The sequence below is a fragment of the Paroedura picta genome, chromosome 2 (assembly GCF_049243985.1).
Source record: "Paroedura picta isolate Pp20150507F chromosome 2, Ppicta_v3.0, whole genome shotgun sequence".
Classification (NCBI taxonomy): domain Eukaryota; kingdom Metazoa; phylum Chordata; class Lepidosauria; order Squamata; family Gekkonidae; genus Paroedura; species Paroedura picta.
The window spans coordinates 43,915,778-43,939,401 of record NC_135370.1 but is presented as its reverse complement, the minus strand read 5'-3'; the positions used below and the strand labels follow the sequence as shown (position 1 = coordinate 43,939,401).

At 44.1% G+C, this 23,624-nt stretch overlaps 1 protein-coding gene across 7 annotated transcripts in view; it reads left to right on the top strand.

Annotated features, from left to right (window-relative positions):
* The window catches only part of TANC1 (tetratricopeptide repeat, ankyrin repeat and coiled-coil containing 1), a 184,259-nt gene that overhangs the window by 150,317 nt on the left and 10,318 nt on the right, over positions 1-23,624 (top strand). For all 7 annotated transcript variants that reach the window (XM_077319955.1, XM_077319956.1, XM_077319953.1 and 4 more), the window contains 8 exons: positions 503-611; positions 1,504-1,626; positions 7,310-7,546; positions 8,382-8,567; positions 11,428-11,506; positions 17,322-17,455; positions 18,256-18,379; positions 20,495-20,670. In XM_077319955.1, the coding sequence (XP_077176070.1) occupies positions 503-611; positions 1,504-1,626; positions 7,310-7,546; positions 8,382-8,567; positions 11,428-11,506; positions 17,322-17,455; positions 18,256-18,379; positions 20,495-20,670 (1,168 nt within the window). The remainder of the gene's footprint in view (positions 1-502; positions 612-1,503; positions 1,627-7,309; positions 7,547-8,381; positions 8,568-11,427; positions 11,507-17,321; positions 17,456-18,255; positions 18,380-20,494; positions 20,671-23,624) is intronic.

Below are 23,624 nucleotides of genomic sequence, written 5' to 3'. Positions count from 1 at the left end.
GTACAGAATATGGTTGGGAAGCATAGCTGTGGACATGCCTACCTGGGGCCCCTGCCCTTCCGACCCCTCCAGGCCCATAACTGGCCATTTTGGGAGGGTTTTCATGAAACCCTGGTTGAGAAAGCCCCCAGTAGGGTTTCCAAGGCAAGAGATGAACAGAGGTAGCTTGCCATTGCCTGCCTCTGTGTAGCTAGGATGGCCTTAATTGGTGCTCTCCCTTTCAAGTAATAATCAGGGCCTACCCTGCTTAGCTTCTATGATCGGATGGTGTCCGGGAAGCCTGGGTCATCCAGGTCAGGGCTGTATTTCTCTAGGCAAGGCAATTAGATCTGCAAACATTATGCTGGAAGAGTTTCCTGTCATCCTGGCTTAAAAATGAGGTGCGGGGCCAGGAAGGGAGAATGAAATCAGTTCTTGTTTTCAGAGGACAAGTGAGAGGCCACGACATTGATTAGGACTGTTTTAAATCCTCCCTGTTTTGTAACTCTCTTTCTACAATTAGGAATGGGCATGCCCTCCTGGCATTCATGTTCTCTCGGCAGGAAGGGAAGCTTAACCGTCAGCAGACAATGGAACTTGGCCATCACATTCTAAAAGCTCATATTTTCAAGGTAGAAACCTGCAATTTATTTTGTTCTCTTTGCTTTTATATATTTATTTTGAATTAAATCGGCCTGGGGTGAAAGGAGTCCCCCTGCCTGAGACACCCTTCAGTGAGCTGGCAGAATAGGGACAGGTTGGAAACCTTTATGGTTGCAGTATCCCCGAAAAAGGTACCAAGGGTGTGATGGGAAAAGGTTGTAGCCACGGTGTGACTTTGTATGGGGTGACTAGGATGGAGCTGGTTGGCTTGGGGCGTGTCTCCCAGTATGCAGGATTATAGCCTTGTTCAATTTAGGATGGTAAGAACCCATGGGTACCAGAGTATGGTCTCTTTAAAAGGTGGAAGCTGGAGGATACATGGTTTGGAGAAGGGCGTAGGAGTGCAGAAGCTGCTTTCCTATCTGTCCCAGGTTCCTTTGTTACCATGTGATGAAAAGTAAAGCAGAGATGCCCAGCAAAATCACTTCCCTTTCCACCCCCATCTTTTGAGGACAGTCCACAGGATATATGAACTGCAGGCTACTCCCCAGACTACCGCAACTGGGGACGTGGACCCTCCCCTCCCTGCATGGGCCCAATCTCTATTATGCTGCTCCAATACAATCACAACCCCTGTTTCTCTTCCCCTCCCCCACCTCTCTGAAACTTAATTTCAGGAAATGTAGAATTTGAGTTTTGCAAACTCTAAAATTTGAATGTTACCATTGATTTCTTAAGAACACAGTCCTATCTGTTGTTATCTGACTGGAAAACTGTGTCATATTTTCTCTTTTGACATAGGCTTATAAACGTCGAAGAGTAATTTAGTGCAGTTTTTGTTAGGGCATGAAGTTCTTTTGAGAGGCGCTTTGTAACCTTGTCTTTTATTATCACTGTTTGATGTTTGATGCTGTCTCCTAGGGACTCAGTAAGAAGACTGGGATGTCTTCCAGTCATCTCCAGGCCTTGTGGATTGGCTACAGTACTGATGGTTTATCAGCAGCCCTTGCATCTTTGCGAAATCTCTACACTCCTAATGTAAAGGTGAGTGAATAAAAATGTCAGAAAAAAATACGAGCTGAGCAGTCCTGCTTAACCATGTAAGACTTTCTAATCTTGGTGAAATTTCCTCTAAATTTCAAAGAAAAACAAAGTTTGCCAGGTTTTTCTGACAGCAGCGTAATGTCTGCATTCAGTAGCCATTTTCCTGTGATAACTTTTAAGTTTCTGTTGTCCCCAAGAGAGTGAGGGGTAGGGGGAGGGCAGAGTCTTCTTGTATATGCCAGGCCAGGCACACCAGCCAACCCAGGACACTTAGCAGCCGTTTTCATCAAGCCTATAAGTGGTGTCTCTGTTTCAAAGCACTTTTCCCAATTGCATTGTAAGCATAGAGCCTTGAAGAGCATTCAGACTCTACATAACCAGGCTGTTCTTCTCTAGACCGGTTCTAGCTACTGGATGTCAGTTTAGTGGTAGAAGTGGGAAAATGTTAATTATTGGCAATGTGGTGGAAGTGGAACAGAGGATAAAGGTTTCTTGGCTAAAGTCTGATTTATATATGCAGGTACACGCACACACAAACTCACCATTGCCTTGGGAAAGAAGCAAAAAAATGTACTTTCTGCAAGGGTGGCAGGGCTGCTGTGTGCTTCTTTGGGGAAGGGGAAAGAACAAAGAGGCTGAGACTGCTCTGGCTTTGTTTCATCGTCATCATCTCCGCTCCCCAGTGAATGGCAGCCTGCAAACTTTGCAGAATAAGACCAATCTATCCCTGTAATACAGGCTTTCCTGACCACGGTTTTATGAAACACTAGTTTCTTAATGGCCCTGGGAGGGTTTTCCGAATAGGTGGGGGTATTAATTTTCTTATAATTATTTATTAATTTACATTTGTTAAACATTTATTGGATGATATGAGTATGCATGGTTGTGTTGACCCCACCAAATGGCCAATGATGGACTTGGAGGGGGTGGGAAGGGGAGGGTCCCCAGGTGGGTGTGTACATGGCTATGCTTCCCCGCTTCAACGCCTGCACCTCCCCTCCCCCCACCCCGCGACACAGCGCTGGCTGCTTCGGGTGCAAGTGGCCTCTTCAGACACCAAAGCACCCAACCCTATACCTGCATGATTGTGTAACTTCTGGGGTTTCTCAAAGCTTGAAGAATGTTTGAGAAAGCCTGCTCTAATAGTATTTTAAAAATTAAAAAGCAAACATGGATGGAGGAGGTAAGAGAAGGAACACATCTCTTTTTCTCTAAAAGCAAACCTTAACCATGATGATTCATCTGTAAAGCAGGGTAGTGATACTTGTATGTGTGGTTTTTTTTAATATATTCACTAGCAAGGAAGCCCATTGCAATCAGGAATGTAATGGGTGCTAGGACCCAGGGGACACTGGGAGGTCCATATTTCTCTGTGTGTGTGTCTCTCTCTCCCTCTCTGCTGTGTGCCTCGTAGCAGGAGGCATGGCAGGTAATTAGGGCTGGTTCTTAGGAGAGAAACAGGGCTGGTCAGTAGCTTGGGGCAGCTCTCTCTGTGTGTCTCTCTGCCTCCCTCGCAGCAGGAGTGATAGGAAGGAATGAGGGCTCGTGTTCCGTCTGGCAGGACTCTGTGTGTCTGTCTCTGGCATGGCTGAGGGAAGGAGGGCAGGAGCTGAAGGGCCAGGGCCAATTAGGGTAAAGCCAGTGTTGCTGGTTGTACCCTGACTGGCCCTATTCCAACTCGGACAGCTGGACATGTTCCACCCCCCAGGCTGTTTGACAAATATATAGAGGAACCATGGATAAGGATGAGATAGATACAATGGTCTCCATGCTTTTATTATATCTACTACATCTTTAGATGACCTCTTAAACACTATATGAGAAAGGGAAATATGTCAACCATGTATCTTTGAGAGTTCCTACTATCAGGTTCCTTTTTATAGGAATAGGTTTTTCATAATTCATTACCTGGCTTTCTCAACCAGTGTTTCATGATACCTTGGGGTTTCTTAACGGTCCTGGAAGCATTTCCTGAATCAGTGGGAGTTCATTAATTTTTAATACATTTTTAAAAAATTGTTAAGCATTTATCAGATACTATGACAATATATGGTCATGTTGACCTGTTTCCCAGCATCCCCCCCCCCAAAAAAAGGCCAATGATGGGCCTGGAGGGAGTGGGAAGGGAGGGTCCCAGGTAGACATGCACACAGCAATGCTTCCTAACCATATTCTGTACAATCGTGGCACTTCTGGGGTTTCTTAACAGTAAAAAAATTGAGAAAGGCTGCTCTATATATTGGCTATGCTTGCCTTTGTACAGAAACTTTGTGAGGATCTACAGCCTTCTTGCCAGTTTTTGAGATAAAATTTCCTGCAGCTAGCAAATAAGAGGGATAACTGTGACTAGCCATATCACAAATGAGAGCAGCAGGGGATAGCACAGTGCATGAGATTTATTTACTTTTAGTTAGCAAGTACAATTTTATTAATCCATGCTTTCTATTTAGTAAACGTCTAGATAAGTGAAGGTGCAATGTATTTGTAGCAATGATATGAGTACAGAGCAAAGGAGAGGAGGAGGAAGATTTCAGGCTGCACGCATCTTAAATGCTGAGGGTACTTCTCCACACATTTGTGATTTAATCAAGGATACGCAGGGTGTTTCAGATGTGCAGTGCATTTATATTGAAAAGTATGAGTTAGTTTAATTACAGTTAATTTGCTTGGTCTTTGGAGGGCATTGTATTAGGCTTTTCCTCTGAAGTATCTGTAGGAAATCATTTTTTAAGTGGCACATGAAATAGATGATCAAAATAAATTTCCCAAAGAAATATAGATAATTAGGAACATGTAAAGACAATGTTATTGCCTTGGTCCTAAATATCTCAGTTCCTTAACTTCCAAGTTTGCATCAGTGTTTTTAATTCCAGCTTTATTTTTCTTTAAGGGACTACCCTCAAGGGGTTAATTTGGGAAACCGTTAGGAATAATAATTTTGCTGGCAATTTTCATTGTGATATATAGGCTAAGAAAAGAAGATTTTGATTCATTCTTGTTTTCATTGATTGGTTTGGTTTCAGTAGAAAAGGGACCACCAACGTTTTTGACCCTGCAGGCACCTTTTGAATTTTGACACAGCCTGGTAGGAACAGCCATGAAATGGCTGATGCAGAAAACAGTGCCATCCACAAAATGGCTGCTGCTTCCCTTCATTCAAAAAGAGAATATCCTTGTGTTGTAGTGATGCCAAGGCAACTTTTTAAAAAATCTGCACAGCCAATTAGATGCCTAATGGCCATTCAGACATCTTGCTGAGCAAAAGCCCCACTGTTGCATATGGCAGGACCTCGCTCAATAGACTGGGATACTGTCCCCAACAACCAGTGGCACCCTTCAACCGTCTAGGTTTACGCAAAGCCAGACACTGCTAAAGTCTGCCGAGACCCAGCTGGGCCAGACTCCATCTTCTCTTCAGCTTGTTCTTAGCCACAGGTTCGACATGTCAGCTGTAGCCTGAGACACAATCCCACCTTCCTCTCTCCCCCACCCCACCACATTGTATTGCTGATCAAAGGGCCGGCAGACTCAAGTTTTCCTAGATGCTTCTAGGCAAGTTCCTTTGTCTTCTCACCTCTGACTCTACCTAAGCCAATGTGCCAGGGGAAACCACCGCCCCACCCAAACAGCTGGGCTTATTGAGACAGGATGGTTCCCTTTCTTTGTGCGCATCAGCACTCATCTCCAGACCGAGCCAGGCTTCTCAATCATGGACAATTCCATTGTCTCAATTGTCTCAATCATGGACAATTCCATCATGCACTCAACTTGCCCCTATCACGCTCCCATCATGAGCCAAGCATGACTCCATCCTCCCAAAAAGATACAAAAACTCTAGCTTTGCCAAGCCACAGTGTGCTTCTGATCCGGGACCCATTCTGATCACCCTTCATGCTCCTGGCTGGCTGTGTTGTACCTCTGCCTCTCCATTCTCCAGGACTGGAAAATATACTTATTGCAACCCTTTTCCCTCTTTGAATTTCTATCCAGTTGACTGTTAGTGTGCCTGATATGTTTGTCTATTTCTTTTTATTACTCGTTGTTGTCTGCCATGAATTCTAAAAGGTTAAATTACCTTATAAACATTGGCAAACGATCCTTTCGCCACCTTATCAATTTCTTGCAAGCCATTCCCCACTCTATAAATATATGCGTGTCTTGGACACCACCAACTTTCTAACATTTGGCAGGCATCATGAAAGGTACCTCTGAGCACCATGACACTATTGAGCAGTACATTGGGGGCCCCTTCAGTAAAATGATGCTGTGCTGTATTTAGAGGTAAAATTTTGAATTACAGCCATAGATAAACTAAGCTGCATGTGGAAGAGTGGGGAATCAAACCTGGCTTGCCAGTTTAGAAGCCGCCACTCTTAACCACTGAACACCAAGATTGGAGCATCATTTTCTATATTTTCTTCCACCTATTAAGTTCTAATGTTATATTTATATACTCCATGTAATATAAATGCATTTTAACTTATGTGACTTCTGAGGAAGATCCCCTAGGGTCAAAATATGTCTGGCCTTTGCTCCTCATATGTTACGGTTGATTTTGTATTTACTGTATTACACAGTATATATAACTGCGATTTTATCAATGTTTGTTGCTTTTATTCTGTGCATATAATTGTAATAAATATTTGTATTTAAAACAGAAAAAATTGCATCTCAACCTTTAGGTTTCTAACTAATGCTTAAAATACTATCAGGAAAACACAAGCAAAAGCCGTGTATGCTTGATCGGTGTCTCCTGTTCCCTTACCAGAGGCTCTACAATAAGCTTTAAAATGTTGCATCTGTGTGTATGTGGCATTGCCATTGTGGTCACCATAAGCGCCAGCAGCCTGCAGCAATAGTCTGGCATGAATGGGTGACTCATGACAACACAGAAATTGTTGTTTATGAAATTGCATTGAAGAGCAGTCGGATTCAAGAACAGGGACAGTTTATCCATGTAGCTCATGTTATGGACCCTGCACTTTCAGGGTCCCTGTGTAGTGCCTTCCTCCCTATTGATCCGGGCTATAGCCTCTCCCCACCCCCCCTTGGCCTTCTTTAAGGACATGTGGAATGATACCCCTTTCCATAGTTGGGGACCCCTCTGTTCTCAGTCTGGCTGCTCCCATTGCAGTTGTACTCTGCTAGAGCCCCATGAATCCTTAAACCACTCCTGTTCAAGAAATATTTCACTGTTAAAACAATACAGTAAGAACAATAGTCAGCACTGAATAAAACTGGTTTAAAACAATAGATAAAATGTGCTAAAAACAGTACAAGGCAGACAATGTAACAGCTGGAATTAAAAACCATGGAATAATGCAGTAAAAAACAGTGCAACATATTCAAGAAACAAAGCAATGAAAACTAAATTTTCTCAGCCACTGGCTATAACCTTATTTTCTATTATAAAAATGTTCTGAACAATTCTCACACATTTTGCAGAATGATAAAAGTGTGGCAGGCCAGTCATCCATTTAGGAGAGTAATGGCGGTAACAATTTTTGCTAGACAGTATTGATTTATATGAAACCAAATTGACTGGCATACCTAAGGAGGTAATGCATCTGTTCTATTTGTTGTTCTGAAATTTGTTACCTCAAAATTTAGCTCAAACCTTACTGAAAAACTTGTCTCTTGATTCTGTAAAAGGCGGTAAGTCAGATTTCATTTGTCTTTCTAGGTGAGCCGTCTGCTGATTTTGGGTGGTGCAAATGTAAATTACAGGACCGAAGTTCTCAACAACGCTCCCATCTTGTGTGTTCAGTCTCACCTCGGCCACGAAGAAGTGGTCCTTCTTCTGCTGGAATTTGGTGCTATGATCGATGGTGCATCTGAGAATGGAATGACACCGCTCTGTTGTGCAGCGGCTGCAGGCCACATGCACATAGTTTCACTACTATGCAAAAAGGGAGCAAAGGTATGTTAAATGGACAGCTTTTTGTATCCTTCATAGGACCATAGAGTTGGAAGGGGCTGTACAGCCCACCTAGTACAACCTCCTGTTCAGTGCAGGGTCATCCTAAAGCATCCATGCTGAGTATCTGTCTAGCAACTGCTTAAAGACCGCCCATAAAGGAGAACTCATCACCTTCATAGGCAGATGATTCCACTGCTGAACTACTCTGTGGAATTTTTTTCCTGATATCTAGCCGTAGCTCTGAGGGGTCCTATTCTCTACTGCCAACAGAACCTTCTCCCTGGCCTCCTCCAAGTGACAACCTTTCAAATGCTTAAAGTGAGCCATCATGTCCACTCTCAACCTCCTATTCTCCAGGCTGAACATTCCCAAGTCCTTTAGCCTTTCCTCATGGGGCTAGGTCCCCAGGTTCTGGATCATCCTCATCACTCTCCTCTGCACCCTCTCAATTTGGTCCACATCCTTTTTGAAGTGAGTCTTCCTGAACTATACACAGTACTCCGGGTGTGGTCCGACCAATGCAGCATACAGAGGGACTCTGACATCTTGTGATTTCAGTGTGATGCCTCTGTGGATACAGCCCAAGAATGCATTTCCCTTTTTTACTTCTGCATCCCATTCTGTAGTTGTTGGTTCATTTTTAGACTTTTTCTAAGTAAAGAGTGCATTTTCTAGGAAAAATGGTTCATCATTCTTTTAAAAAATACTTAATGTTTATTAATACCTATCAAAACTGTGGTTTATTCAGATTTGCTCATTGACCTTTAGGTAATATGTCTTCAGTTTTGATTTTCCTTATCTCTCTTTTCTTCCCTCTCCCCCACTGGTGCTTTAGATTGATCACTTGGACAAAAAGGGCCAATGTGCTTTGGTCCATAGCGCTTTAAGAGGCCATTCTGATATCCTTGAATATTTGATGAACCTGGATTGGACAGCCTCTTCCCATTCTCAGAGTTCACTGACAAAACGTCAGGCACTTCAGCAGGCACTGACAGCATCTTCGAGCATGGGACATTGTCAGGTAGAGTTACTGGAAGGACATTACCTTTTGAAATTGCTTGGGGTAATTCAGTGACTTGTATAAACTGCTGTAGAAGCAGCGTAGATGTTAGAAGGACAATATTTTCCATTAAGTGAGGCTGTGTACAGTGTGTAAGCAGAAAGCGAAAATATGTTATTTAAAAACAAAGACAAAATTTCTTGTTCTCACAAAGACCATTTCGGCACTGGGGATATTTTTTGGAGTTGCAGTTTTAAAGGGTCAAGTTTTTAATCAATTTCCGCACTGAAAATCTTTTCAGGCGCAGATCAGGCACACACCCAAATTACCTTTTCACTTGCCCAGCAGCAAAGGAATCCGTTTTTCACTTTTTGAAGCGAGGTCTGACAGGGTCTATTTCGGGGCTGTTCAGTGTGGAAATGTGTACACTTGGTTTTTCATGGCACCTGCCATTTTAAGAGTTTGGGCACGCCCCTTTCCTTGTCCTCCCTCCCATGGTTAAGTTGTCCTACTGCTCCCCTCTTCTATATGCCCTGCACCTCCCCCCCCCATAGCGTCCCTTCATTTTATGTTCCCTTGCCTCCCCCTTCTCCCCCCATGGTGTTTTTTATTAAATAAGGTAATCGCATTGTAACACCGTTTTTTTATCCCTAGAGTGTTGGAGAAGGCAGGCAAATCCACAGCCGGCTTCTGAAGGATAGGTGGGGGAAGGGGAGGGAGAGAGAGAGAGAAAAGGAAAAGTGGGATTTTTCTGCAATAGACTACCCTGGAAGAATTTTGGGAGAATATTTGGGGAGGAGATCATTAATGGAAAGAGTAGGAGAGTCCCTGCTGCACACTGGTCAGGGGGGGAGGTCCTAACTTGAAGCAATTTCAGGTTTCGGGAATGCAAGAAGCATTTGGAAGTGGGGGACGACAAGAAAGTGTTTCTCTATCCCGGGTGGTGGCAGGAGGGTGGTTGCTGTGTGTGCATGCATGACTGAGGACTGCCCCTTCTCAGTTGCTGCTATAGCAAGGAGCGGATGGGTGGAGGGTTGGCACCTCTTTCACACAATGCTCTTTGACACTGCACAGGACAGCTGTCAGAGCGCCGAGGTCCCCTTGCTTCCCCTGCCCATCCAAGCTCACACTACACGAACTAATGGGGTTAAAAACTGCTGTAGGATTTCTGTTCTCAATGTGGCTATAAAGAATTATTTAGCCATGATGGAATGTATGACTGCAGTTTATTTCTTGGAATTAATTATGTTTGTACTATTCTCCATCTGCCTCTGCTAATGTATTTTTCATACAATTAATCTTAGCTTGCAAATTCCGTGCTCCATAATGAAAGCGAGTATATCTGCGTTTTGAAAAATCATGTTTTATTGCCATGGGCAGGGGGTGGGGGTGTTATTTTACAACGTGCACTCCTAAAAGCAGAACATTTCTGTATAAATGGAGGATTTGTCTGGATTGAAAGTAAAAGTCCAAATTTAAATTAAGCTTGTTTTCATATTGCCATGCTTCAGTGAGATTTTTTTCTTAATAGAAGCTGAGTTTGGAAGAAACATGGGCATTGATATAGCTTAGTCTGGGTTAAAATATTACAGGTTTTGGTATTATCCCTATTATTATTATTATTATTATTATTATTAGCACTAAATATTTTTGACAGGCTTTATGCCAAATATGCTTGCTTTGTTTGCATTCCCTTGATTGTATTGTTGTGTTTGGGTCTTGTGGAAGCTCATTAAAATAACTTTCCATGTAAAACATCTGAAACTTAAGATAAACAAGTTCTTGTTTGCTTAAACTCTTGTTTCTAGTGAGGCCGAAAATTAATTTATATTGGAGTAATGTACTAGTAATGTACTAGTATTAAGAGATTATATGCAAAATTAACTCTGCATTTACAGGATAAAGATATGTATTAATAGTTATTTCTGGTTTTTCAATTATAAAGACTTAGGCTGGGTACCACTACTGTATGTCAAAACTACATCCACAAAATGCAAATAAAACACATTTTAAAACTATAGTTTTAAAAACTGTTCCCTACCCCCACCGAATGATCTCCAACCACCAGCAATCTGTCCAAGTTTTTGTTTTTAATTAAGCATGTCTTCGAGGAAGAGTTTTATATTCAAGAAATCTTTTCCACATTGCCTCATCTCTTTAGTACGTCTGAGTATCAGTCACAGAAGAATTCCTAAGTATAGAGAGAGATTATGTAGCATATTTTAGAGGCACACTCTGTGCCCTCAGAGGTAAATATTCCCTTGCAGCAACATGTGGCAGAGGAATCATATAGATCAGGGTGGCCTTCCCTTTCCTCTCCCCACGACAGACAGGTGGGTGAGGCTGAGAGAGTCCTGATATCACTACTCGGTCAGAACAGCTTTATAAGTGGTGTGGTGAGCCCAAGGTCACCCAGCTGGCTGCATGTGGGGGAGTGCAGAATTGAACCCGGCATTCCAGATTAGAAGTCTGCACTCCTGACCACTACACCAAACTGGCTCTCCCCTCCCCAAAGCCCCTGCCAGCATGCGCAGGTCAGTCAGTTGGTTGATCAATCAATAGTTTCATTGAAAGACTCCTTTGCCAAAATAACTCAGAATGCTGTATATATATACACACACACACACTGTTTACAGAACTTGTTTGAGTGACATGGGAAAAAGATGCCCTCTAACAAAGTTCGTACCCTACTTCAACTTATATTGACATTAGTATATTCAATGAATAGCCTTTGAAGTTTACTATGCCCATTACATGTCGCTTGTTGTTTATGGATCTATCCACCACTATTGAGGTGCTGTAGAGATCAACCTGATAACTGTCCAGTTATTTGTTTTGTTTTTCTGTATTGCTGATTAAATGCTTTCTTTCTCCTTGACAGGTGGTTCGTTTTCTGATAAGGATGGAAAAGGAGCCTGAAATAGACATCAATGAAACTGATACCCTGTGGGGTGAAACTGGTATGTATATGTGGAGGGCTTCCAAACCAATTGGGTCATGTAAAATTTATAGTAAAATTTAGACCAGATGCCATTGCTGATATTTTTCATTGTGAATGGAACAGCAATTATTGCAAACTTGAATAGGCATATGGCTTTTGAAAAGGTATATTATATATACATATATATTATTGTTACACTAATTTATTTCAAATATGCAGAAGTATGGTGATGCACATTTCTTAATTTTTCAAAAATATCAGACAGTTAAAAAACGTGCTTGAAGGAAATAGGAATGGTACAGAAAATGCTTGTGGATTGCGAGGAAGTACAGTGATAAGGACATTCAATGCTGTTTGATACTTTATTGGGGGGACACATGCCATAAAAATGGGCGAATATTAGATCGTAGTGAACATAGAACAGATAGTCACTTTTAGATGGTTCATTCGTTAAAAAGAATGGAAAAATTGTAAATTATGGTTGAGTGGTGACTTCGTCATCATTAGTAGAATACAGCATAAATTAATTTATAAAGCTGTGGGATTTTTTTTGAAATTTTTTAAAGGGAGGGAACAGGCTAGGGATGGGCACGAACCAGTTTATGAGCCAAAATTGGTTTAGAGCTTCTGAACCATTTACTTGACTTCTGTCCAGTTTGGCTGTTCAGGCCATTTAAACCTAAAAAAGGAAAGAGGAAATAGTGGGGGAGGAAGGAATGAGATGCCTCCTGCAAGTTCTTGTGGGTCCCCACTTGTTTATACTTAATTTTAACCTCTTTTACCTTCCTGAAATCATTCCTAAAAACTCCCAACCTTGAAAAAACTGTATCTGATGAATCATATATGTATGATACTAGCAGTTATGCCCGCTGCACAGAGAAATGCAGTGGGCGCTAGTGGTAAGAAAGTGGGGGGGAGGCCCGTGGAGGCCCCCCCCACAATAGTGGCATTGGGTGGTGCGCAGGTGGGCCCCTAGCCAGGTAACCAATGACATAGCAGGCAGCAGCGGCTGGTGTGGCCCCGCCTGTGCAGCAGTAGGTCCTTTTGAAGAGTCCCCTGTGCCACCGTCTGCCATGTGCTGCTCGGAGCGAAGGCTGCTGTCTGGGCCTTGTGTCGGTGGCACTACTTTTGAGCATTGGCGTGGCAGCATAAGCAGTTTCCAAAATATATGGGCAGTTTCCAAAATATATAGAGGAACCATGGATAAGGATGCATATGTAATGAACTAAAACTAATTTTTATCTGAAATTGCTTTAATGAGCTGGTAGCTCTAATTTGTATATGAACATTCAGTTATGGGGCTTTTGGGGGGAAGAGAAGGCCACTGTGTTTACAATAATGCATTATTTTTAAAAATGTAGACTAAACTGTTCAGTTTCAAAACTGGCCCCTTGCATGATTTCAAGAGAAATTACTAGGCCTGAATAGAATGAAATGCAAGGCTATGTTTTTGTGTAGAAAGCATCTGTGGAATAGAGACACTCCCAAAATAGCACCTCAAATGCAACAAAAATGTATGAGGCAGCTTATCGCATTATATTGTGTTACAGCAACTTCCAACCATTGTATTTACTCTGTCTTCAGAATTTCCTCTCCCTCACTCTGAGTTACCACTTCCCTCAACAGTCTTGGCAGTGGACCAAAGATCTGACAAAGATTATTAGTTTCCCTTTAACCTAATGGGCTGCTCTCATATTTTCCATTTTGATTTGATAAGTTGGTTGTTTAGCTTGCTCATTTACATTCTCTATGCCTTGAGAGAGAGAAAAAAACACCTCAGAGTAGAAAAAGCTTTTGCTGAATGCGTTAGACAAGTCAGAAGTGGGCCCTTTCAGCGGAGTAGTAGGCATTCCTACAGAGTTTTGTCCAGGGATCTGGTTTGCTTAAACCCCCTGCAGGCAATTCTTCAGTCCTGGTTATTTCCAAACATGGTGTATTTGGGACACATTGTTTGCTATATCTTAAATGTCCCCCAAGAATTCGGAGAGCTGTGAGTGATAGTGAGATAAAAGGCAAGAAGGTTTGGGGGATTTTGTTTTTTAGAAGAGTGACAAGCTTGGTCTTGCATTAGGTAAAGGTATCCCCTGTGCAAGCACCGAGTCATGTCTGACCCTTGGGGTGACGCCCTCTATCGTTTTCATGGCAGACTCAATACAGGGTGGCCTTGCCAGTACCTTCCCCAGTCATTACTATTTACCCCCCAGCAAGCTGGGTACTCATTTTACCGACCTCGGAGGGATGAAAGGCTGAGTCAACCTTGAGCCGGCTGCTGGGATTGAACTCCTAGCCTCCTGGTCAGAGCTTCAGACAGCATGTTGGCTGCCTTACCACCCTGCGCCGCAAGAGGGTCTTGCATTACCAGTACTTAAAAACAAAGAATGTAAAAATCAAAATAAAAATGGTGAGACTGTTTGAGTCTAAATGGTCAACAAAGCCCTAATTGTACATATAAAATGCCATTTTAAAAAAGAAGCAAACTACTTTTTATAGTCCTGCTTTTTGGAAAGACTATCCAGGCATTCAGAGTAAATTATGTAGGAAATTTGTTACTCTCCTTTTCTCCCCAATGGGGACTTAGAGCAGTGTACAAAACATCCAAATACAATTAAAAACAAAACAGCAGCTTAAACAAACAAGACACCATTTAAATGAAGAAAATGGACAGCATGATAGCAACATGAGCAGGTTCTGAACCCCATGGGACAATTCACACAATGGCCATGCACTGTGAGTCTGGGCCGGAAGCCAGAGGGCCAAGAACCCTTTGGCTCTCACCCAAAGACTCGTGCCGGTAGCTCACCTAGGCTCCAAGTACCTGCAGACAGGAAAGAAACAGGTAGTACCTGCAGAAATAATCTAATTGTAATTGGGAGAGAGGTAAATGCAGGCCAGTGGCCACCCGAATGGGCTGCTTTAGTTATGACCCCACCTCTGAGTGTTTTTCCATTTGCTAGCGTATAAGCAGTATTGTTTCTGCAACACTTCTACCTACTTGACTGTGTCTGTACACAAAGGATTCCAGCAATGAGAAGCTGTGTTAATTTTAGCTGCATGTAAAAGATTTAAAAGCTAATGTGTGCCTAATGACCAAGAAACAATTCATGATGGGAAACTAAAATAAGTATATTTTCAAGCTTCATAGATAAAAATTGAGAGCCTGGTAATGGAAATACTTGAATGGGTTGATTAATTTTTTAAGTGATACAGTGGACATTCACCCATTTTGAAGGGTTAATTTCTTCTCACCTGGTCATGGTGCCAAGACTGTGGAACTCCAAGAGCCAGCTTGGTGTAGCGGTTAAGAATGGTGGCCTCTAATCTGGAGAACTGGGTTTGATTCCCCACTCCTCCTCTACGTGCAGCCAGCTGGGTGACCTTGGGCCAGTCACAGTTCTCTCAGAGCTCTCTCATCTCCACGTACCTCACAGGTTATTGTGGGGAGAGGAAGGGAAGGCAGTTGTAAGCCACTTTAAGACTTCTTCGGGTAGTGAAAAGCAGGGTACAAAAACTCAACTCTTCTTCTTCCCAAGAGTTATTTCTCCGTCGTCTTCTATCGCTGTCTTCTGCCAGTGGGTGTAGGGTGTTTTGGTTCTTGTTTTGATTTGGATGGTGTTCCCATAGTGATCCCTCTTTCCTGCCTTATGTTCAGATTTGCTTTCCTGTGTTTTATATATGTAATTTAACTCCAGTATCTAATTGATTGTACAAAGAATGTTCATTATGCTTATTTCAGTTGTTAGAGTGAATGTTACAAAAAATTATTTCCCCATTTTTAAACAATCTCCTGAAAGTATAGCACTTAGATTTTCTTTCTATAATACAAAATCATCACTTAGGCTTAGGGCATAAAACGACCCCACAACAATTTTTGTGTGTATGATTTTGTGATTAAGGTATTTGCCTCCCCGCAAATAATATAAGCCACAAAAGGTTTCCCATAAGATCCCCCCCATCCAGAAGAAGCATCTTTAAGTGCTGTGAAGAGAACCACCCCCTCACTCTCTCCAAATGAAAGTGACCTAATTACACACACCAGTTATTAAAGATGCAAAAAGAGGACATGGAATCTAAATAAAAGAAGCATCCCATGATGCATGTGTATCAAGTTGTGAAACATACAGACTTCTGCCACCAAAATCAGATTTTATGTGTGTGTAGGATAGTTAGGTACCCTGAGACAGGGGTAGTCAACCTGTGGTCCTCCAGATGTCCATGAACTACAATTCCCATGAGCCACTGCCAGCAATTTGGTGTCATCTGTAAACTTGATGAGTAGTCCTTCCACCCCCTCATCTAGATCATTAATAAATATGTTAAAAAGTACCAGACCGAGCCCTGAGGTACCCTGCTACTCACCTCCCTCCAGTCTGATGAAACACCATTGACAACAACTCTTTGAGTGCGGTTCTCTAACCAATTCCCTATCCACCTATCTGAAAATCCAGATTGCAGTCCTTCAATTTATGCATCAGAACATAATGGGGAACCTTATCAAAAGCTTTACTAAAATCCAAGTAAACAAATCTTAAGTTTCCAAGGGACCAAGCCCTATGAAGATAGGTTGAGGGACTTGGGAATGTTCAGCCTGGAGAAAAGGAGGTTGAGAGGGGACATGATAGCCCTCTTTAAGTATTTGAAAGGTTGTCACTTGGAGGAGGGCAGGATGCTGTTCCCATTGGCTGCAGAGGAGAGGACATGCAGTAATGGGTTTAAACTACAAGTACAACGATATAGGCTAGTTATCAGGAAAAAAATTTCACAGTCAGAGTAGTTCAGCAGTGGAATAGGCTGCCTAAGGAGGTGGTGAGCTCCCCCTCACTGGCAGTCTTCAAGCAAAGGTTGGATACACACTTTTCTTGGATGCTTTAGGATGCTTAGGGCTGATCCTGCATAGAGCAGGGGGTTGGACTAGATGGCCTGTATGGCCCCTTCCAACTCTATTTTTCTATGCTTTGGTCAGTCCAGCTAGGACAAGAGGCTATAAGAGGTTCATAGGTCCAGAATCAAAACCACCTTCTCAGTCGATCTGGCTCATCCATAAGTGATGGCAGTGCTTGGCTAGAAGCAAGGGAAAGAATTACCACTGGCAAAAGACTGCTATAATCTCTGTGCTATTTCCAGAGTAGGAATAAGAAAGCTGATGTTGTTGTGTTAAAGATGAGTCAAAAGAGTCAGCAATGGAAATTCAAGTGGAGTCCGATGAGATGGCATTATAAGCACAGACTTGGGTGAACTAGTGGGTAGGAATATCTGTCTTTTTAATCTCCAGTCATTAAGACTAGTGGCATTGTGTGTAGAGTTTTAACATTTCTAGATATGTGTCTATAATTGTATAAGACAGGTACAAATGCTTCCACAATTTGTTGCCACGTCGTAGAAGTTGGTTTTTATATCCCGTTTTTCACTGCCGGAAGGAGGCTCAAAGGGGCTTACAGTCACCTTCCCTTCCTCTCCCCAAAACAGACACCCTGTGAGGTAGGTGGGGCTGAAAGAGCCATGACAGGATTGCTCTGTAAGAACAGCTCTATCAGGGCTTTAACAAGCCCAAGGTCACCCAACTGGCTGCATGTGGGGAAGTGGGGAATCAAACCCAGTTCAGCAGATTAGAAGCCACCACTCTTAACCACTGTGCCATGCTGGCTCAGAAAGTTCAGCCATCTCTGCCATCTGCCATTTTAAGTAATGCTAGTATCTGAGAATGACTAAGCTTTTGGGTATGAACAGGCTTATCTTTCAAATTAACATTGCTAATAAACATACGTGGAAGTTTTGCATCGTAATCCTTTTTCATGGGCTTAAAGTTGGTAGACTGAATGCTTTTCTTTCTCTCTTAGCTTTGACAGCTGCTGCTGGGAGAGGAAAACTGGACACATGTGAACTTCTTCTCGAACACGGCGCTCTAGTCATGAGAAATAACAGGAGAGGGATCCCTCCACTCTTCTGTGCTGTGCGCCAAGGACACTGGCAGGTGGGGCAACCTGATGAATAGAACAGCCTAACTTTTGGAATACGGGGAACGTCTATGATGTTAAGATAGGGTTGGGTGTTTTGGCGCCCGAAGCGGCTGGGGGGGGGATGGGCGGCTGTCAGCGCATCGGCAGGCGCACACACGCAGGTGTGGGGCTCCACTGACACCCACGCCTCCCCCCCACACACAGCACAACGCTGGCTGCGCCTGGAGAAACCGGCCACTTCAGCCGCCAAAGTGCCCAACCCTTGTTAAGATGGAGTCAGACAGGCATTTTTTTTATTATTGCTTTTGGAAGATCTGCAAAGCCCGGGGTATTTGAACCAACAAGAACAAGAAGATAGCAGAGCTGGTTTTTTTATACTCCCCTTTTCACTACCCAAAGGAGCCCCAAAGATGCTTCCAAATACCTCTCCCTTCCTCTCCTCCTAACAGTGAGGTAGGTGGGGCTCAGATAGCTCTGTGAGAGAACTGCTCAGCAAGAACAACTCTAAGAGAACTGTGACTGGCCCAAGGTCATCCAGCTGAGAGCTTGTGGAGGAGTGGAGAGTTGAATCAGATTCATCATTAGAGTCTGCCACTCTTAAACACTACACTATGCGGACTGGTTCTTTGCTTGTAGAATGTAATAGGAATAGATGGATTCATTCTGTACAGAGGGTGATTTTCACATTTCCAGAGAGAGAAAATTCCTGTGTCCTACCTGAACGAACAGCATGGGTTTGCTGCTGGATGTGCCTTCAAAGGATATGCATATGCAAGAGTGCAATGGCAATTTATGTACACTTCTCTTTTTTCAGATTGCAAAACTTCTCCTGGAACATGGGGCTGATGTAAATCTCAGTGACAAACAAGGCCGGACACCACTGATGGTGGCTTCTTGCGAGGGACATCTCAGCACTGTAGAATTTCTAATTTCCAAAGGTAAAACAATTCGCTGCTCAAATGATCTCTGCTCATTTTTCTCAGGCATTTCCAGCCACCTTGAAAGGTCAACAAACAAGCTGCTTCAATGCATATTTTTGATGTGAAACATCTTACGTGGTCACCACAGCCAAGCTGTGCAGAGGAAGTACATGATGAAAGCGTGAGGGGGGGGGGACTGGCACAAGGTTTGGGCAGGCACCAGGATTACCTCAGCTGTGGTGAGGAGCCAAACTCCTCCTGGTCGAGGTTTCCAGTAAGGGAGGCCACAATCTCTGGGGCCTCCTGTGACAATAAGGATTCCACGAAGCATCTGAGAGAGGGAGGTGGCCATTTCAGCTGAGGCTAGCTGCCACTCCCGCTCCGTCCATTGCTTACCTGCTTGATACTATGCTGACTGTGGGTCGCCCGTCAACCACATGGCCCCAATCCTGCCTGGGAGCTTCTGCTTTGTCCCGTTGAGACGACATCTCCTGGGCACCTTCCTATGGCTCAAGGAAGCGTGGCTGGCAGTGGGGGAAGTGTTCAGACACTGTGAGAGGCCTCTGGTGAGGACAAGTATGGAGTGCCCTGTCTCACTGGCACAGACTATCCCTCAGCCACCTACGACTTCTGTTTTCTGTTTGATTTTATTTATTTTGGTTCATTTCAGATTACGAGCAGATCCTGCATCAGATTATTCAAGATAGGCGAGGTTCCCGTTCCCGTTCACCAGATGTTTGCCCCAGAACCTAGAGAGAGGCGTCAAGCATGCCCATTGTGCTCTGGAAGCGGAGGGATCTGGGGATGTTTGGAGGATCATTCCCCTCCCCATATCCTAGGGTTCCTGCTCCATTGGAAGCTCTCCACCCGTGGGGCCTCCGGATGCTGGGAGCACGGGCATCTTCCTCCCCCTGCTTTAGCAAAGCCTCCTCTGCTTTGGGGGCAGACCAATTGTGCCAAGTCCAAAGCAGATCCTTTGCTCTTGAGTCGGGCTGCAACCATCACGTGCCCCAACTCGGGGAGAAAGTCCCTTGAGTGGGCCAGAGACTAGAGAGAACGACCTCCCCTCCCTAGGCCAAGGCTGGTGGCAGCCCACTGAAGTCACCCATACACCAAGTGGGCACATCAGGACATCCTTCTCACCCTCTCAAGGGGCCTCAACAGAGGCCTGTAGCTTCCCCGCCTCCTGTCTGCCCCTTTCCAGGAGTCCTTTCCACTGCTGAAGCTGGCCACCCCAGAGAGCAGCTGCCATCCCTCCACCTGCCCTTCAGGGGTTTGCAACAAACTGCTAGGCCTGGCTGGGATCCCCCTAGTCCTTGACCGCCTACATGGCCTCTTCTGCGTTCCAGCTCTGCCCACAGGCCAACTTTGAGTGGCCACAGACCACTCAAGGCAGGCCATTCTGTACCCCTTACTCAGGAATCTCTCACTCATCCTGCCTCTGAGCCTACCTTCCCCCAGGAGAGGAGGCCACCCCCCCCCCCCCCCGTCTTGAGAGCTTTGGAGGTGGAGGGAAATTGCATTGTTTGGAGAGTTTGGAGGCTTGGTGGAGAGGGAGGGGGGAATCTACTCAGAAGTCACTTTCCGGGGGCAACCTTTGGCCGGGATCACGCACGCTTTGACTTTGAGGATTGTGAAAATGCTTCTATTAATACAAATTAGCAAACAATAAATGAATTAAATCTAAAGCATTCATGGATGAAATGAGTACATAGAAGTGTTGTTTAGCACCTTCCTCCAGGATCCTCATACCCTCCCCATACCAGCTGCTGCTGGGAGTTAGGAGGATTCTGAAATAGTATGCCATATGGTAGGGGTTCACAGCCCCCAGGTAGCACCTGGAGATCTTCTACTGTTACAACTAATCTCCATAGGACCAAGATCAATTCTCCTGGACAAAATCTTCCCTGAAAGCATGACTTTCTCCAAATCATGCCACAACATGGAGCTTTAACATTAGACGTTTTTGTGTGCTACTTACATGAGAATCAAATTCTCACAACTTTTTTTGGTCAGTTACATAGAAAACTAAGAATGAAAAGTTGGCTTAATTATTAGAGTTAGGACTGTGAATTTGTGCTTAGGGGACTTTTTTCTCTTTTAAAAATGCTTTTGTGTACTTGTATTTTAAAGGTGCAGACATTTCGTTGCTGGATAAAGAGGGTCTGACAGCACTGAGCTGGGCTTGCCTCAAAGGACACAAAAATGTGGTTCAATGTTTGGTTGAAAAAAATGCCACCATCGACCAGACCGACAAGAATGGAAGAACTCCCTTGGATCTGGCGGCTTTTTATGGAGACTCTGATATTGTAAGTCAGGTTGAACATCGAGTTTGCTGGAAGCTTTCACTACCTGATACCAGGCCAAAGCACTCGGATTGCTTCCGTTTGAATGTTTATGAAGCAAATTCAAGCAGCCTTTGTAGAGGACCTGTTTAACAAAGAAAATATGTCCCCCTTTTTTCCTTGAGCATCTAGGAGTCCTCCACAGCTAGACCTGTGTACTTCACTGTGTAGGGAATATTCATAGGGAAATCTTTTGACTCTCCCATGTTTCCTCTAAACTTAACACAGCCTGATAGTAGGTCATGCTGTCCAGTAAAGCTTCCATAATAAAACAAACCAAGCCAGTGTTTAAAAAGATTTAAAAATTAGTTACTGCATTTGACATTTACTGCCACCATGCTAGGAAATTACGCCATTCTACTGTGAACCAACAAGTAATTGCTAAACCCTGGTAAGAAATTGTGACCTATAGAGCTGTATTCAAATTATTTGGACACCAAGAAGCATGGAAATATGCGAATTAAGGCTTTTGGGTGCCAGGAAAGCAATGACAACATTGTATAATCTCCCCTGTTCTGCCTGCTTATAACTTAGGTCTCTGTGCACCCACAATTGGTCCCTCAGTCTGACTCGTCTTCCTTTTTAGGTTGGGAACCAGCACTGATGCTGGCACCAGAGTTGTGTAAATTGTTAATAAGATGAGTTGAAATGAATGATGTAGATTCTGGGGAATATATACCACTCTCCTTTGCTGGTGACGTTCAGGCACTACATCTTTGGAAAAGGACTGAGCAAAAAAAGTGTAGAATAATGACATAGGCACTCTGAGAACAAATGGTTGAAATAAAAGTGAAGAATTTACAGGGGGGTCAGATGCAGCCATGAAGAAGTACATGGAATGAAAGGGCAAATTTTGCAATTTTGCCAAATAAGTCTTTTCTGAATAAAAAGGGAAGTGCGTTTCCTGCATCCTTTTCCACTCCTAATTCTGTGGCTGCTGCTTTGCAGCTTTAAAATAAAAGCCCACTGATTTCCGTTATTGAGTCAGGTCCTGCAACAGGTGGCCCAGGATTTTTTCCATTTTTAGATCCGCAGCCTTCTGAGAGCTCAAAAGAAAAGCTGATACTTGTAGTAACTGGGGCTCCAGGGAGAAATGCCACAGGGCATTGTGGGGAATTATAGCTCAACTCCAAGTGACAAGAGGTCAGTTCACCTGAAGAAAAGGGCTGTTTTGGAGGGTGGGCTCCATAACATTATACCCTGCCCCAAATCCCACCCACGCCCAGCTCCACCCCCAAGGTCTCCAGGTATTTCCCAGTTCAGAGCTTACAACCGTAGGTTGCTGTGTTGAAAGACACTTTTGGGCTCACGGGGTGTCTGTTGTGGGGAGAGGAAAGGGAAGGGGACTGTAAGCCGCTTTGAGCCTCCTTCGGGTAGAGAAAAGCGTCATATAAGAACCAACTCTTCTTCTTCTCTTCTTCATTCTTCTCATCCGGAAGTGATGCAGTCTCTTGCCTTAGCAGAAACTCCGCCTGCCGGAAAATAAGGACAGGAAATGTCACCCAGTTTACCCCCTCTTCACCGCAGCAGTCTTCCACGCTCTGTTGTGTTTTGCTCACTGAACTCCTTTGGCTTCAGGGGACCAGCGGTTCAGAAGTATCAGGAGACTGCTGTGCAGAGGAGGAAACGGGAAAGAACTGCATTGGCAGGCATGCTTGCAGTCCGTGGCATCCGGCCCAGTTCTGATTAAGAGATGCATGTCAGGGGAGCTATTGCCCCCAATCCTTCTGATACAGGTCAGCAGCAGCCCACTTGCTACTGGCCATGGGCACCCCTCCTGTGTAACAGCTTTGCTAGAGCAGAGGGACTGGTGAGGAGGGGAAGCCAAGCTGCGCCACTGTTAGTTACCAGCTCTGTGGAATGTCCGTGGGCAGAACGGTGGCTGTCACCAAGCGCTAAAAGCAGTGGAGTGGAATTGCCTGCACACAGCTCTGTTATACGGAGTCTGTCAAAGTCAGCCTTCTCTTCTTGGACCAGGAGCCTCAGGCTCCAGGGTCTCGGGCCTTTCACATTCCCTGCAGCCTGGTTCTTTTAAGTGGAGATGTTAGGGATTGAAGTCTTGCCAGCAGGGTGAAGTCAACTGATTCCTGGCTGGCAAGACAATCAAATCATGAGGTACAAGAAGGGCTTGGGGAAGTCCAGGGAGAGCTAGATGGGCTGACACTGTCCGTGTCGCCAGTAGCGACTGCCACGGTGCTCACCTGATGGAAACGTCACCTGCCTCCTGTTTTCAAACTACTGGGGTGCAGAGATCTTTCAACTAATTTTTCTGAAGTTTTGACAGGTTGTAGCACCCTTGACTCAAAACTTCCTTCGGCTCAAGCCGAGGTACACAAATTGGACATGACTCAGTAAAGCAAGGTTAAGCCAAATCAGCAGAAGTGAAAGAGACTGCTATAAATATAGCTGTAACATTGCGATGCCTCTTTAAATGAGGGCTTTCTCTAGGCTTGGTTTACCACTGGCTGGAGAAAATGATGAATCTGCTCAGGGAGCGCAGGGAGCCTGTAGCAATTTGTTGGGCAAATATAGAATCATACGGATGCGCCCCCTGTGCTCACATTGCGCTGGGAATAAGATATTGTGTGGCTAACGATTTCAGATATTTGATACTCAGCAAGCCATAATATTCTGTTTTTGTTTATTCTTTGAAACAAGACAGTGAGAGCTAACTTCTTATGTTGCCTTGCAAGAAGGAAGCAGTAAAAAAGTCCACTGCAAGGCTATTGTTCCATTAAAAACAGCTTGGTGTAAAGGTTAGGAGCGTGGACTTCTAATCTGGCGAGCTGGGTTTGAATCCCCACTCCCCCACGTGCAGCCAGCTGGGTGACCTTGGGCTCTCCATGGCACTGAAAGCTGTTCTGACCGAGCAGTGATATCAGCGCTCTCTCAGCCTCACCCACCTCACAGGGTGTCTA